This window comes from Xiphophorus hellerii, chromosome 14 (genome assembly GCF_003331165.1).
Source record: "Xiphophorus hellerii strain 12219 chromosome 14, Xiphophorus_hellerii-4.1, whole genome shotgun sequence".
Lineage (NCBI taxonomy): Eukaryota > Metazoa > Chordata > Actinopteri > Cyprinodontiformes > Poeciliidae > Xiphophorus > Xiphophorus hellerii.
This window is the reverse complement of record NC_045685.1, coordinates 27114936-27129946: the sequence shown is the minus strand read 5'-3', so window position 1 is coordinate 27129946 and position 15011 is coordinate 27114936. Positions and strand designations below refer to the sequence as shown.

The following is a 15011-nucleotide window of genomic DNA, read 5'->3' as shown; positions in this document are numbered from 1 at the left end:
CCCATCAAGCCGCCCGCTGCAGCAGCAGATTAGCTTTTAATTCGTGATGAGGCAGCAGCCTCCTCTGTTGGAGCCTGGATCCTGCCGAGGGATAATCCTGAAACAAAGCGGCGCTGCGGCTCGCAGTGACACTAAAAGACACATTCCAGCTCCGCCTGCTGCTGCTGCAGCAACACGCAGCCTTTATGTGGAGACGCAGAGATTTACATCAACATCCGGTCACGTCCTCCTCTGAAACGCCAAACTGACAGGAGAAAGGAGCAGCAGTGACACTCCTCCACCTACAGAAACGGCCCTTTGCTCCTCCATCCGGCCTCCGTTAAGCCTCAGCAGACGTAATTAACTCGAGTCGCCGCTGAAAGGCGACGTTTATTCTGCTCAGCTTTAAGGTTTTCTACAGGATTTAGGTCTGAAACCAACACAGAAACATCTGGGAAACATTTCAGTTTATTTGGACTCAAATCCTGATTCTGCTCAAAGTTTTTGGTTTTGTGACAAAAACTCTCCAAGCTGGTAGACGGAGTGTTAGGGTCACACTGAGAAAATGAGAGAAAAATATGAGAAAAAAGTCATAAATATTACAACTTTATTCTCATATTGTTGCATCTTTATTCTTGTTTTATTGACTTTATTCTAAAACTGACTATTGTCAAAACATTACGACTTTATTCTCAGATGAGTTTATTCCTGTAAATTTATTTTTGTTGTGTTCTTAGTTCTGCCCTAATACTCTGTAAGCTGCAGGTTTGAACTTTGACCTTTTTCCATGTTTCTTGCCTCTGGTAAGGCACAAACCAACCAGTGGGCGGAGCATTTGCTTCATCAGAACTTCTTCAGAAAATGTTTCCATCTTTTGAGCGTAAAAACATTTTTTTTGCAAAATTGGGGGAATTTTTTTCAAATTTTCCCATCAACTTTTTCTATGGCAATACTTCAAAATTTGCATGAACACGTCATACTGTCACGTCATTTTTTGGAGGCTTACAGTGAAAATACAAAATAAAATTGCTGAAATAGTTTGATAGAAATAACCAGAGCTCTGTTCACAGATTAAAGGTTGGATTATTTCACATTTTGAGTTAAAGTTTAATGGATTTGAGCCTTTTTACTAAATAATTAACTTATTTAGTATAATTTACAGATAGTTTCAGCGTCCCGTGTAAAAAATCAGCTGTCCTGCAATTTTTGTTCCTTTCCTGCATGAAGTGATGTTTAATGTGAAAATTATTCTTTAGAACTGCAGCAGCGGTGAGGATGACAGTCTTTAATCCTCTGTTAAACGCTAACAGGATTAAAAGTCGAGAAGAGTTTTCTTTTCAGCTTCCCTCGATTTCCACGTTCAAACTTCTTGGTCATTAATAAAAGAGTCAAATTAAATCTGGAGCGCCAAAACAAAGCCGAGAACAAAAGGAATAACTCAGAGGTGCCAGCGTCCTGTTTTAGTTTTGGATCTCCCTGATGATCGTCCGCCCTGGGGTTTTTATTATTACTTCAAAAACTTTATTTTCCATCTCAGATTCCTCCCTGCCTGCTGCTCCAGTTGTACCTGTGACAGCACACACACCTCGTCTTTAAACACACACTTTTCCCACCGCAGTGACTGAATCGGAGCCAAGTTGGCGTCGCTACAAAGAGGCAGCCTGCAGCTCCGTCAGTGGCACAGATATGGCGGGGCGGGACAGGGGACTGGGAGGACGGGAAGAGAGGACGCACGCCGAGTCTAAGAGCCACGGAAACACTCGGAGTGTTTGTAGTCATGTAAAATTAAGCTCAGGCGCCGCTGAAGCTGTCGTTTGAGCCGACAAATGATAAAAGTGACGGACAGGGAGGCGACACACATGTCCCCGTGTGAGACACACATGTCCCCGTGTGGACTGAGACGAGAGTTTAGTTTTTATACGCAAATTAAAACCCAGCAGACTCAGGAAATCTCAAACTATGAATTAAGAGAGAAGGATTTATTTTTAAAATAAAAAAAAATAAAAATACTTAATTAGAGCAGGAGTGTATAAAGTGTGGCCGGGGACCATTTGTGGCCCTCAGACTGATTGTTTTCTATCTGGAGGCTTCGCTTTGAGTCAGAAACTCATAAACTTGGAAACTGCAGCTCAGAGGAGGAGCTGCGTCTTGTAGGCGGGGCTAGGCCCACCCAGGCATTTTGCACTGACGAATGGTTGCCATGGAGATTAAAGAATTTCTTAAACATGCATGAAAGGATCAAAGCAACACTACAGGCATGTTTTTTTTATAACATGATGTGAAAATCAAGAACGTTGATTTTATATAATACTGCCCCTTTAAGAACATCAAAGTCTGTTTTGCTGTGACAGGAAGTTTGTTCCACACCTGACCCAGATTCTCCGGTTCTGTCAGGAGAAATGGGTCAGGATGAGAGTAAACTGACCTAAAGCAGGAAAACTGTAACCGGACTTTAAAAGGGGATTAAATCTGTGTTGTTTTCTCTGGTTCCTTTAAGAAAATCTAATAAGTTTACAGAAAGACCATCTCCTGTAAAGCAGGACCAGGCGCTCCGTCCCGCCCCATCAGGTGATCCCGGCGCTGCGTTTGAAGCCCGACCCTCAGAGACGCTCTGATCCTGAACTGTGTCAGCGAGCGGCGGTGATTTCTGGCTAACGGGACGCGATCGTCTGATATTCTAATTAGCGCTACATCAAAACAGGAAGGAGGTCTCCCCGCTCCCGGAGGACAGGATGCTGTCCAACAACGCCTCTGTCTCTGTCTGAGTGTTTACCAGAACTTTTCCAGGTCATTTCATCTCATTTCAGCACCAAAGTCTCTGTTCTGAGGACAGCAGGTTCAAACAACGTTCGGTAGATTTCACACAAACTGTTTCCTCCAGGAGCAGAAAATCCTGTTTTTAGTAGGAAACTCCTGGTTCATGATTCTTCCACCTCCACGTCTGGAACAGACAGTTTCTATAAAGTATTCACACTGATACTGTTTAAGTTTCCAAACTTTTGTTTGTATGTAACAAGTTTTTCACCAGACTTTAGATGGATAGAAGTGTTTACAGTTAAAGCTTAAATATGAAACTTTGAGTGAAAACATATTTGATGAAACTGTCATCAGGTTGTGACAGTTTATGAGATAATCTGAGTCCTCTGTCTTCTCCCAGCGCTAACTAGAAACAACCAATCAGAGCGTGGAGGCGGGTCTTAGCGCTGTCAGTCACCATCTCGTATGGCGCTGCCAGATTTTTCCCATCAGTAGATCCTGCTGTGAATGCTAGGCTAGTTAGCAAAACCACCGATGATGGTGCTTTAATGATTTTCCTGTAATGATGAGTTGTTTCTCCACCATTAGCACATTTAGTAGTGAGTACACAAGGATGATTGACAGCGCTGAAACCCTCCTCCTGGTTCTGATTGGTTGGTTTTGGAGCATTTCTTCAGCTGGCAACTACCGCTCCGGGAAGAAAGATCGATGTTTTCACAGATTACGTCTCATAGCAAACCTTCGCAACATAGTGAAAGTTTTACCAAATATTCCAAAACCTGATTTTTTATAGACGTTAAAGCCAGAAGTTTACGGCATAATGACCCAAAGCTGAGCCAGAACTCCGGATAAAGAACAAGATCAGGTTAAAAACCCAACGGAGCTGCTGCACCGTGAAGAGCGACCCACAAAGCTCTGCAGCCGACATGCAGAAAACTTTCTGTTCTGCGTTCGTCTGTTTTATCACAAATTGATCCCATTATTTGTTTTTAAACTACAATCACTTATTTGTGCTGTGTTTTCACCTCAGAGTGCAAATAGACATTAAGCTGCATAATTTTCATTAAAAACATGAAAAATTGTGATTTTCTAAAACCAGTAGTGACGACTGTAACGTTTCTAATCCAGATGTTTTCATCTGATCCGATCAGACGCTGAGTCGTCATTTCACATCACAACATGATCCGTGTTCCACCTTCATATCTGGGTTTAAATAATATCTAATAACATCCCACATCTCAGCTACGCATTTAAAACAAGGATTTCGATTTTCTTCTGACTTTTCATCTCAAATAAATCAACTTTTTCTGTTGATCTGAAATCTGGAGCTTCTTATTCAGTTATTTCATCTTTTTATGCCTGAATGTGAATCAATATTTTCATCTGCAGTCAAATCAAAGGAAAAACATAAATAAACAAGTCCAATTATGTTTTCGTCTTTGTCCAATCGTGTTCGGCTGCAGGGAGGAGTGGAAGCAAAATAAAAAGCAGAACATGTACAAAGCTCAGATGAGGAAGAAACGACCAGAGATGGAGCGGAGGAAGAGGAGGGAGCGACGATGTGGAGAGGAAGAGGAGGAGAAAAGAAGAGACGTTAAAAAACTGCAGATTGATCACGAAGCGAAAGAAGAACTGGAAGAAAATTAGAAAAAATATTTTATTTAGCAAGAATTAGAAGCAAGCAGCTCTTCTTTCATCAGCACAGAAAAGGTAAGAAGTTTCTAAAAAATATTTTTAAAACCTTAAAATTTAACAGTTTTACTTTGAATAATGCAGAATTTTATTATTTTAACAGTTTGTAGAACATTTTCTACATTTATTTCTAAATTAACTGAATTTTTGTCCTGCATGAAGAAATATGAGATTAAAAAGGAATTTAAGTAATTTAAAAATGAAAGTTGGATTTTTTTTCATTTTCACATTTTATAGTAAAACGAATCAAAAAATAAATAAAAATGTTACAGTGATCATCTAGATTTGTTTTATAGTGAAAGTAAATTTACAGAAACAAAAGAAATGTTATTATTTTGAATTGTTAATTGATTTTAGTCACATTTTATAGAACTTTTACTTTCATGTTACTTTAGTTTAAATCTTTTAGTTTTAGGTTAAACACATTTGCCTCGTATTATCCTGAATCGGGGCTTGTAGATGTTAGAAAACTTCACTATTTAATCCACATTTATGTTTCATTTTCTAGTTTTCTGACATGTTTTCCAGCTGAAAGGTGAATTTCATCACTGCTGAGGTTTGATGGGTTATATTTCATTTTGCAGGATGAAGGTATGAGGATGACTCCAAATGCTCAGGAGGTAAACGCTGCACAAAATACCTTTTACTGAAAGTAACGCTGAAGTTCACTGTTTAACATCGAAGGACAGGAACCTGATCCGTGTGTCCGTCAGTCCGTCAGGTGCGGCGCGTCGTCCTGCAGCTGCGCCTGTTTTAAACCCGGAAAGGTCAAACTCAGGTCATGTGATCACTGTGGACACGGCTGGGTGGAGCACGGTAAAAACACGCTAACTTTATTAATCATCTCACCTCGTAATGCAACAAGGAACAACGTCATCCAGTCCAACTAACAAACTAAATGTTTGTTCAAAATCTTGGACTTTTTGGTTGAATTCATTTGTTCAGTTTTTATTTCCTGCTGATTTTATGTGTTTGCTTTAAAAGTTTCTGCAATATTTACCCAGAATGCTTTAAAAACAAGATGATGGAAGTTATGATGAAAACTGTGATAAATATTCTCATCTGAAGGTTTTCAGAGGCAGATTATGGTGGATTATAGACATAAAACTTGTAGATTCTTTTATTGGAGAACTTTAATTAGACCGTTGTGGATTGCTCTGTTCTGTCGATGATTTTATTGTTATTCAGCTGCACATTTAAAATAAACATACTGAGCGACATTTTGTTGCGAGGCTCCAATAATAATAAATAACTAAAAATATAAAGTATCAATATAAATACATACAATAAAAACAGATTAATGGAGTTTATTCGTCTTGTTTCTAAAAGCATTTCTGCCTCTACAGTTATGATTGGCATATTTTATTGGAGTCTGAAGTATCTTGGAAATATTTTTTTACTCTATAACTTTGAGAAACTAATGAACTGGATAAATTTAATGCAGGAACACTCAGCATGTCAGTAACGGTGTGAAGGATCACAGTGACAGAAGAGAGAAAATTTCCTGGATGTGTTTTTGACGCCCCTGAAACCTGAGCAGAACATTCTGGATGTTCAGTGGGGTTCAGTGGCGGTTCTGTTTCGTCAGTTTGTGATCGGACTTGTCCTTCGTTAACCAAAGTCCCAGCAGTGACGGCTCAGCCTGCAGCTGCTCCAGACTCTGAGGTGACGTGGAGTCAGGTGTTGCTGTCATCGTGTCGGCAGGAACATCTGGACGAAACATCTGCGGTCATGCGAACACGGATCAGGTGTTGTCAGGTTTATCATCGACGCCTGCTGTGGATCTGCTCCAGTCCTCCACCTTCCCTCAGACGATCTCCAGATCTTTGACTCACTTTGATTCATTTCTCCTCTCAGCTCTGGAGAAGGTCCAGGCCCGGCCGGCGTCCGGCTCCGGCCCGGTGGAGGTGGCCCTGCCGGGGCCGGTGTTTGACCTGAGCTCCCTGGTTCTGTTCGGAGCTCAGGCCGTTCCCGTCCAGCTGAAGATCTTACTGGACCGACTCTACAGCGTCCTGCCTCCAGAGCAGGTCCGCCACCGTTTCCACGGGTCAGCTGCTGTGGGTCGGTGCTGGCCGGGTTTTATCGGTTTGTTTTGCCTCTCAGGTGGGTCAGATTCTGAACAGTCTGGGCTGGAGTTTGGGTGATTACGTCCGAGGATACATGCTGCAGGTAAACCCAACTAGTCCAGTTAAATCTTCTGAAAATGGACACAAAGTTCTCACTTTTTATCAGACAAGTTATTTAAAACTGTCCAGAAACGTTTCTTGATCCGCTTTGTAAACTAAATGAAACCAGTTTCTGAAGAACCAACGACCCACATCCCATAAAATAATAAAAACATCAACATTTAGGATCCTCTGTCAGGGTATTTTTTCTTAATTTTATTTTTTATAAATAAGGCAAACCAGTCAGATATTATGTTTCAGATCAACAATAATTTACAGCTCAGAAATCTGACTTCTTTATTTTGTGTTGTGCTTATATTTGTGCAGGTAAAGTGTAAGGTGAGACATACTGTATCTTACTGTTATATAATTAAAAATAAAATCTAAATCATTGTCTGAGCTTCAGCCAGTCAGGATCCCACTTCTAGATGCCAAAATAAATATAGTCTAATTGTGTAAATAAAGCAATTTAAGCAGTATACTTTATTCACAACTTGATTGTAAAACATCATTTCTCTGTCCAGATCCTCAAAGGATCGACTGATCCAGGCTTTATGAGATCAAGTCCGTCATTTAAAGTGACAGGTTTCATTTCCAGAGTTGAATCTGAGCTGTTGTTCCTGCAGCGTCCTGATGGGGGCGTGTTGGAGCGCTGGGATGCGGCCACGCCCCGGGAGCAGCTGCTGCTCCTCAGACAGTTCCTGCGCTTCGGAGAGACTCGGCCCATAGTGGAGGTGATGATCCTGCAGCACCTGGAGGGTGAAGAGATCCCGCCTGACCAGCAGCCAAACGCTCCGGTGAAAAACATCCAGTCGGGTTGGAATAACGGAGCGTCCGGTTTGAGACTCGGTTCTCTGAGAGACGGCCAGCTGGCGGAGAGCAACGCCGCCTCAGGAAACGGCCCAGCAGGACAGTCAGTGCTCCTGCCTTTCCATTTTCCACAATCAGGCATCTACCGTTCAGCAAAGGTGACGATTCGTGTTCCTTCATGTAGTTTCATGATCCAGGGAACATTTTAAATTTAGCTCCACTTCTTTCTGCAGGAAACATTTCCTTCCACTGAGCTGCAAAACGTCCTGCAGGATTTCAGGAAGAACAAACTGGTTCAGAAACACGACAGACATCGATGTGAGGAAGACGACGACTCTGAACGGCAGAGATCAGAACCGGCCTTGGCCATAAAAACCGACCCGGACAAGTCAAATCCGTCACCGTGGCAACAGAACCCCATCCTCCACCAGGACCGGGTTTTCCTCCAGAAGAGATTCCTTTCTTCCTCTTCCTTCAACTTCTCACTTCCTCCTTCCTCCCTGGTGTGTTCTCCACTCCCCTCCTCTTCCTCCTCTCGCCTCCAACCTCCTCCAACGCTTCCCTCCTTCTCCTCCTCTTTCCTAAGACCTCTTCGCTCCTTTTCTTCCCCTCTCCTCCCTGTTACGTCGCCGTGTTCGTCCCTCCATCCTCTCCCGTCTTCCCTTTGCTCCTTCCCTTCCCTCCTGGCCGCTGGGGGTCGGAAGGGCAGGGTCAGCTGTGGCGTCTGTGGGAAAAGCTTCTATGACAAAGGTGAGCAAACATGAGCTGAAGCTGAAAACTGGGAAAAGACTCAAAAACAACAGACAAAATGAGGTCAAAGTTAAGGTCAGCTTCATTTATGATGCACATTGATAGAAATAATGTATGAAAGAGTTTCACTGGTAACATCCAAAAACTCAACATGAAATCTTTAAAATGACCACAAGATTATTTAACAGAACAATTAAAAAATGTATAAAAGGTAAAAAATCCCTGTTGATTCTGTGATAAACATTTAAAGAACTCTCTTAAGTTATTGGTTATTGGTTGAGCAAAGATGTTTAAAGCTGCTTTTAGAAAAATATATTTTTTTACATATTTGTTAAAAGTGTCAGAAGGTTGTGACAGTTTGTTATGAGACAGATAATCTGTGAACTTCGAACTCTTTCACCTCCCTGAGCTGCTACTGTGTCTGAAGAAAGGCAAAAAAACAACCAATCAGAGCCAGGAGGCGGGGCTTAGTGCTGTCAATCAGACATATGTACTCGCTACTACATGTGATGACTTACCATCAGTGTCTATGCTAACTAGTTAGTATAGCATTCACGACAGACTGTGCTAGCTGCAGCGTAGCATAGATAGAGGGGTGAAGGATGTGAAGCGCCAAAAGTAGGATGATTGACAGCAGAGAGTTACATTTTTTTTCTCAGACTATTTGTCTCATATCAAACTGTCACAAGATGGTAACAGTTTTAACAAATATGTAAAAAAACAAAAGTTCTGTGAATATTTAGCAGAACAGGCCAAACTAAATGAAACGTCCTGATGTTGTGCTAAGCTAAATAAAATGGTCGATGCTAACAGCGTTTCATTTGCCGTGTTTGGACAGGAACCCTGAAGATCCACTACAACGCCGTCCACCTGAAGATCAAACACCGCTGCACCGTTCTGGGCTGCGCCATGGTGTTCAGCTCCCTGCGCAGCCGCAACCGGCACAGCGCCAACCCGAACCCGCGGCTGCACACGGCCGGCAGCAGAGAGTCTCAGCCGTACCGAAACACGCTGAGTGGACAGAGCGGCGTTCACGCTCCAACGCAGAGACACCAAGAGAAACAGGAAACACAGGGAAGCAGGAACCATGATTCCTCTCACAGCCCGCCTCAGGAAGCCGCCTCCCCCGCTCCGCCTCTCATCCCTCCAGCTCCACCCTCAGGGGGCATCTGGCCCTCAGGGGGCTCCCCGTCTTCACTTACCAACCTGCAGACTGGTCAGCAGTGGTGGCAGGGGAATCAGTCCTTACCGCAGAAGAAGAAACCAAGGAAGTCGAGCATGCCACTGAAAATAGAAAGAGAGACGACTCAAAAGCAGCAAACATGAAGGCGAGAGCTGAAAGACTCTGAAATATTGTTTACATTAATAAAAAACGGAGCAGGAGCTTCAGTTTGTTGCAGCTTTGAAATGATTCTGAATTCACACATTTTTGCACGTTTACAAATATGTCGTACTTTGTGTCCACTGGCTGTTTACCTGTAATTATTCAATGATAAACTTCATATATCACACCTGAAGCTCATTTTATAAACCTTTCAACAAAAAAACACCAACTGCTAACTTAATACTAAGTTTTAAATTTAGGATTTAATGAGAAGTGAAAGAGCATAGAATCATCTTTATACTTTATTGTTGTTACCATGGCTACCATCTGATTCTGTGAGTTTGTTCACAAATGCATCAGCAAATAAAACCTAATTATCAGTGATTGTTGTTTTAGCTCGACCAATTAAGCTGCTCCGTCTCCCAGATTTCACCAAATCTATATTTAAACGCTGTTAGTGATGCTGATGTTCTTAGTAGGAAGAGGGGCCCCTACAGCAGATTCTGCCTCAGGCCCCATACAACGTTGGGCCGGCCCTGCATGAGGAGCTGGAGCCGCACCAGGCCCGGCAGGGCGGGCATTGCCCTTTGAACTCTGAAGAATTAATGAGTTACACCAACATTTAATTTCCCATTGGGATTAAAAAAGTGGTTTTGAATTAGAATTGAATTTGAAGAAAACTGCATGGAACAAGTGTGAATAGTAATCTAAGCTTTAGTGAAGTTTCACAAACCACATAAAAGTTTTCACAAATCCCAAACATGAATTTAAATATTCTGTTATTAGAGCAGAATAATCCAGTCCAGGTTTGAAGAGTCCAGGTGTTGGAGTTGTTATGTTGTTTACACGTCTGGGGTTCGGAATGAAAATGGTGAATGTGCACCGATTAGATGCCCAGATGACCCCGAGCCAAGAATGAAGCCAGGCGATGGTTTGACTCTTTAATCAGCAGGTTACAGCTGGTTCCCAGGCCGGATGTGTGTGGATTGAAGTGTGTCAGTGTGTGTGTGGTTCTACAAAGAAAATGAATAAATACAAATTACAATCCACTACGAACGCAGATACTCATTTACAAACATATTATAATCATATTATTTGTCTGTTTCATTACTATTAAAGTTAAATAAAGTAAAAGAAAGCAACTAAACATAATATGGTTTACCATTTTAGAATAGAAATTAGCTTAGCCTAGCCTTCGCTTATTCTAAAAGAAATCTAACAACAGAAAATGTTCAAAGTACTAAAATATACATATAATGCCGCTCAAACATAAATACACTGCAACCTAACATTCATATGGAAAAACACTTGAGCGAAATCACAAAACCCTCAAACATCACGTGCGCTGACCTGCACGGATCTCACACAATGTTTTGGTGTGAAAAAGAAATACTACCCACAAACTGCCACGCCACCTGGTGGCGAACCTAGGAACTACAACATGGCCTTCAGAACAGATGTAGTTCTGGAATTAGAGCAGATCTACTGTAATACGAGCTAGATGCAAAAAAAGGTAAGAATGGCTTTTTATTGAAGTTTCACAAATCAGATAAAAGTTTAACTAACCCCAAACATGGTTCTAAATATTCTGCTATTAGTTGAAAATAATTTAATTTAGGTTTGAAGAGTCTATGTGTGGTAGTTTTGGAATTGGAGCAGTTATACTATGACTAAGATAAAAACAAGTGGTAAAATCAACCATTATTGAAGTTTCACAAATCAGATAAAAGTTTCACAAATCACAAAGATGATTTGTGAAACTTCATGTTTAAAACATGGTTTTAAATATTCTGCTATTAGACCAGAATGATCTAGTCCAGGTATGAAGTTGTTGTACTTTTTATTCTAGAGTCGAATTAAAGATGCCGAACTGCAGTGAAAAATTAGGTGGAAAACCAAATTCTCTGAGGGGCAAAGAGGAAACATTCACAGCAACAGAGCCACTTAAAAACCACCAACGGAGGGGCCACTGGGAAGGCCCCAGTTAGCCCCGTATGCCAGTCCGTTCCTGGTAGAGACTGGATTCTAAACTGGGGCAGAAGAAACATTTGAGCTAATAACTGAGAAACTGAAGTGACATTATAAAACATACTGAGGTCATTTTAGTTCAGCATCAGTTTGAAATGTTACCAAACAACAAACTGTGAGTCACATCTGCTGTTCCTTGGAGCTCCACCTGTTAATTACCAGGTGTAATTATATTATTATTATTATTGTCTTCGTTCTTCAGCTCATCTTCCTCATATCTGTGGTGTAAATTTGAGGCAATGATGCCATTTAGGATTCACTGGTTTTATAACCCATTACTGGACAATCCTCTGTAAATGTCCTCTGGTTTCATGAAGGAAAGGTGGAAAAACAGTTGAAGCCCAAAACAAATGTCATGTTGTGAGAAATCACTGAGTTATTAGCATCTGGTGTTTTAATACATGGCTGCAGCTGTGCTCAGTTTCCTGGTTCAGTGACATTCCTTTGCAGGTGTTTCTGTCTTACCATCAGTACAAATAACTGAACAGAATGAGCCCGGGGCAAATACCTGTCCCAGGTGTTTGGCCAATCATCACCGTCACCTCCTCGTCTCCAGGTAGGACGGAGACGCCAAATCGGCCCAGCAGCTCCGGTCACCAGAGAGCCACCTTCATCATCACCTTCATCATCCTCCTGTAGAGGGTAAGACCCGCTGGACGCTCTTCTGCTCATCCATGGAGACATTTCTCACAGAAAACCAAATTCTCTGAGGGGGAAAGAGGAAACATTCACAGCAACAGAGCCACGTAGAAAAACAACCGAAGATTATTACCATCTATTTGCAAAATCACCACCACAACAAGCTTTTAACCATAAATTCTCCAGATGGAGGAAACTTTCAGAAAAACATTGTTAAAGTTTCATAACTTTATGTTGACAGAAATTGATTTGGAGAAATTTTACTTCCCCAAATTGTAGCTATGTTACAAAAAAAAAAGGTTTTTCAATTTGGTCCAAAATCTCCACATAAATTTGCATTTTGGTGCATCTGATGATGAATTGTTAAAATATGATTCATGTTTTGATCAGTTACTTTTTACCAAATGCTTTTCTGCTCTTAATTGAGTCGTTTCCTGGACAGAAACTTTTTACTTTTACTTGAGTAAAAATATGTTGAACTATTGCTTCTCTAACTTGAGTAAAATTTGTGGTGTAAAGTTACCCTGAGAGCTTTACAGAATCAGAAACTTTGACTTTGATTCTCTGAGCTTCTGTGCACCACAAATCTGGAACAAACCACCAGAAAACTGCAGAACAGCTGAAACACTGAGTTCCTTTAAATCCAGACTAAAACCTCAGCTGGTTAGAGCTGATTTGAAAACATAATCATGAAACATTGATCAATAATCTGATGTGCAAAATGTAAAGCTGTTGACTTTATATTTTTATGTTTTTATGATGTAACGTTCTTTGAAATGCCTTGTTGCTGAAAGGTGCTCTACAAATAACATTTGATTTGGCTGATTGATTGTTGCCATGTCAGGAAACTTTCCAGGGTGCGTTTCTTAGGAAGGTCAAACTAAACCACAGAAGAACACACACAGCCTCCAGCTGTTTGCATCAAACAGGAGAACACCTGCGTCAAGGTGCAGCTTCTCTGAATCTCACTCACCTCAGGATGTTTGACGCTAACACACTATGAGAGACTAAGTTCAGCTTTGACAGTCATTGAAATGCAGACTTGTCTGTCCTTCACTTCTAGACGTGTGGTGGAACTCGGAGACGCAGATCTGTCCGGTCCCAGTCTGGAGCTGCTGCCTTCATCAGCATGGCTTGGACTGCCTAGGTAAGACTGTCTGTTATTCTGACATATTATTATTATTATTATTCACATTTATAATTGTTCCTTCCCATTAATCCTTTAGTGATTATCTCAGATGGGGTCAGTGGATCAGTAGCTTGAACTCTCCACTAGGGGTCGTAACTAGTCGTCTAGTTTACGGTAACACCGCTGGATCTTTAGACACGGTTGCAGGATCATGAAAATGAAAACCTCAAACTCTGATAGTCGTCACATCAATGGAGACAGAAATAGAAATGGACAAAGTTCCTGATGGATGGGAAGAGAGACCAAGCTTGAACTTTTTACAGGGTTTGTTTTTGTGACAAAATGTTGGTGTTGAGCTTTTTAAAGGAAGATTTCCTGAGTTTTGCACATAATGTTTGAGTTATTAAAATACGAGGGGAAAAACTTTTCATCATCTTGTAAAGCTGATGTCCAGTTGAACCACAGCAGTTTGTGAAGTCTGGTTCAAACTTTGCTCCTGTTGTCTTTTCAGGTGAAGGACCTCAAACTCCATGAAGATCCAGTCTGTGGACCGGTTCTGATCCAGACCCGGGTGTTATGAGGAAATCTCTGACACATAGCGGTTCTACTGCTGAGCGTTTCTTTGGTATTAATCAAATGTGGTGAAGGGAAGTGAGTGAAACACTAAACTAATCAGAGTTTATAGTTGGTCTTCAATGAAAGAAGCTTTTTGATTCTCACCTTGTCTGAGCTCAACACATTGTAGATGTGAAACATCCCATAATGCACAGAGGAAAACAGAGAGCAGAATGAGGCTGCAGTGGTTCACAGTGAGCTTCAATGTTTCAGTCAGCTCTACAATCAGGAGGAATTTGATTTCATTTCTAGTCTCAATGATCAGTAAAAGTTTAGCAGGGATTGGTGGCTGTTACTGAGCCGTTTTTCTTCTTCTGAAGCTGAAATTTACAGAAACTCCAACATGACGTTTGTAGGTTGATGTCAGTTTTTAACATCTATAAAATTATTATCAAGTTGAGTTTTCAATTCAGAAAGTTAAAGCAGAGTTTTAACTCTTACAAATGTTAAACTGGAGCACTTCCCCCTCTTGTGGCTACAATTTGTATTACATACAAGCTTTAACTGGTCATTTGTTTTAATTCTTCTAAACTTAGACAGAATAAAAGCCATTTGAGGTCAAATAAATGATTTTTTTTCCCATTCTGCTTTCGGCCTTTTGTAGTTTTTCTTCAGTCTTTGGATGGATTGTTGTTGTTTCTTGTTTGGTTTTCATGTTGGACATCTGATGTGCGGCGGCGACATAAAGATCAGCACTTTTGATTTCTAATCACTAAAATATTAAAGTGTGCAATGATGATTATTAATCAAACATTTTTAGTTTTTATAATAACTACTTTGGATGAAGGTGATTAAAGTTGTAATTCATGTTTTCATCAGCAAATAAACATTAAAAATAAAAGTCTGTATTTGGTATTTTATTCATGTTGAATATCCAGGTCAGCGTGGGATATTTATGTATTTAGATTACAAAAGGCATTTATTTGACAAGATAATCAAAGTCTTTATTACTAAAAGTTTTGTTGAAATTTGATCATTTTGATGGATTTAGATGAAACTGACTGTTTTAAGGTCAAAGTTGTGTAATTGCATGAGAGCTGGAGCCGCATCAGGCCGGCAGGGCGGCATTGACCTTTGAACTCTTTGAAGAATTAATGAGCTACACCAACATTTCATTTCCCAT

The 15011-nt window shown here is 40.9% G+C and overlaps 1 protein-coding gene and 1 long non-coding RNA gene across 2 annotated transcripts; both read left to right on the top strand.

Annotated features, from left to right (window-relative positions):
- Positions 1 to 4223: 4223 nt before the first annotated feature.
- On the top strand, positions 4224 to 9861 carry LOC116732585 (zinc finger protein basonuclin-2-like). Its single transcript, XM_032582868.1, has 8 exons — positions 4224 to 4446; positions 5013 to 5048; positions 5142 to 5244; positions 6286 to 6455; positions 6532 to 6597; positions 7220 to 7561; positions 7637 to 8153; positions 8992 to 9861. The coding sequence occupies exons 2-8, from the start codon at positions 5022 to 5024 to the stop codon at positions 9477 to 9479; spliced, it is 1713 nt and encodes a 570-aa protein (XP_032438759.1). The 5' UTR covers positions 4224 to 4446; positions 5013 to 5021; the 3' UTR covers positions 9480 to 9861.
- Positions 9862 to 12995: 3134 nt separating this feature from the next.
- LOC116732661 (uncharacterized) lies at positions 12996 to 14422 on the top strand. Its single transcript, XR_004341827.1, has 3 exons — positions 12996 to 13091; positions 13208 to 13291; positions 13785 to 14422. It is a non-coding gene; the product is annotated as an uncharacterized LOC116732661 (long non-coding RNA).
- The last annotated feature ends 589 nt before the right edge of the window (positions 14423 to 15011 follow it).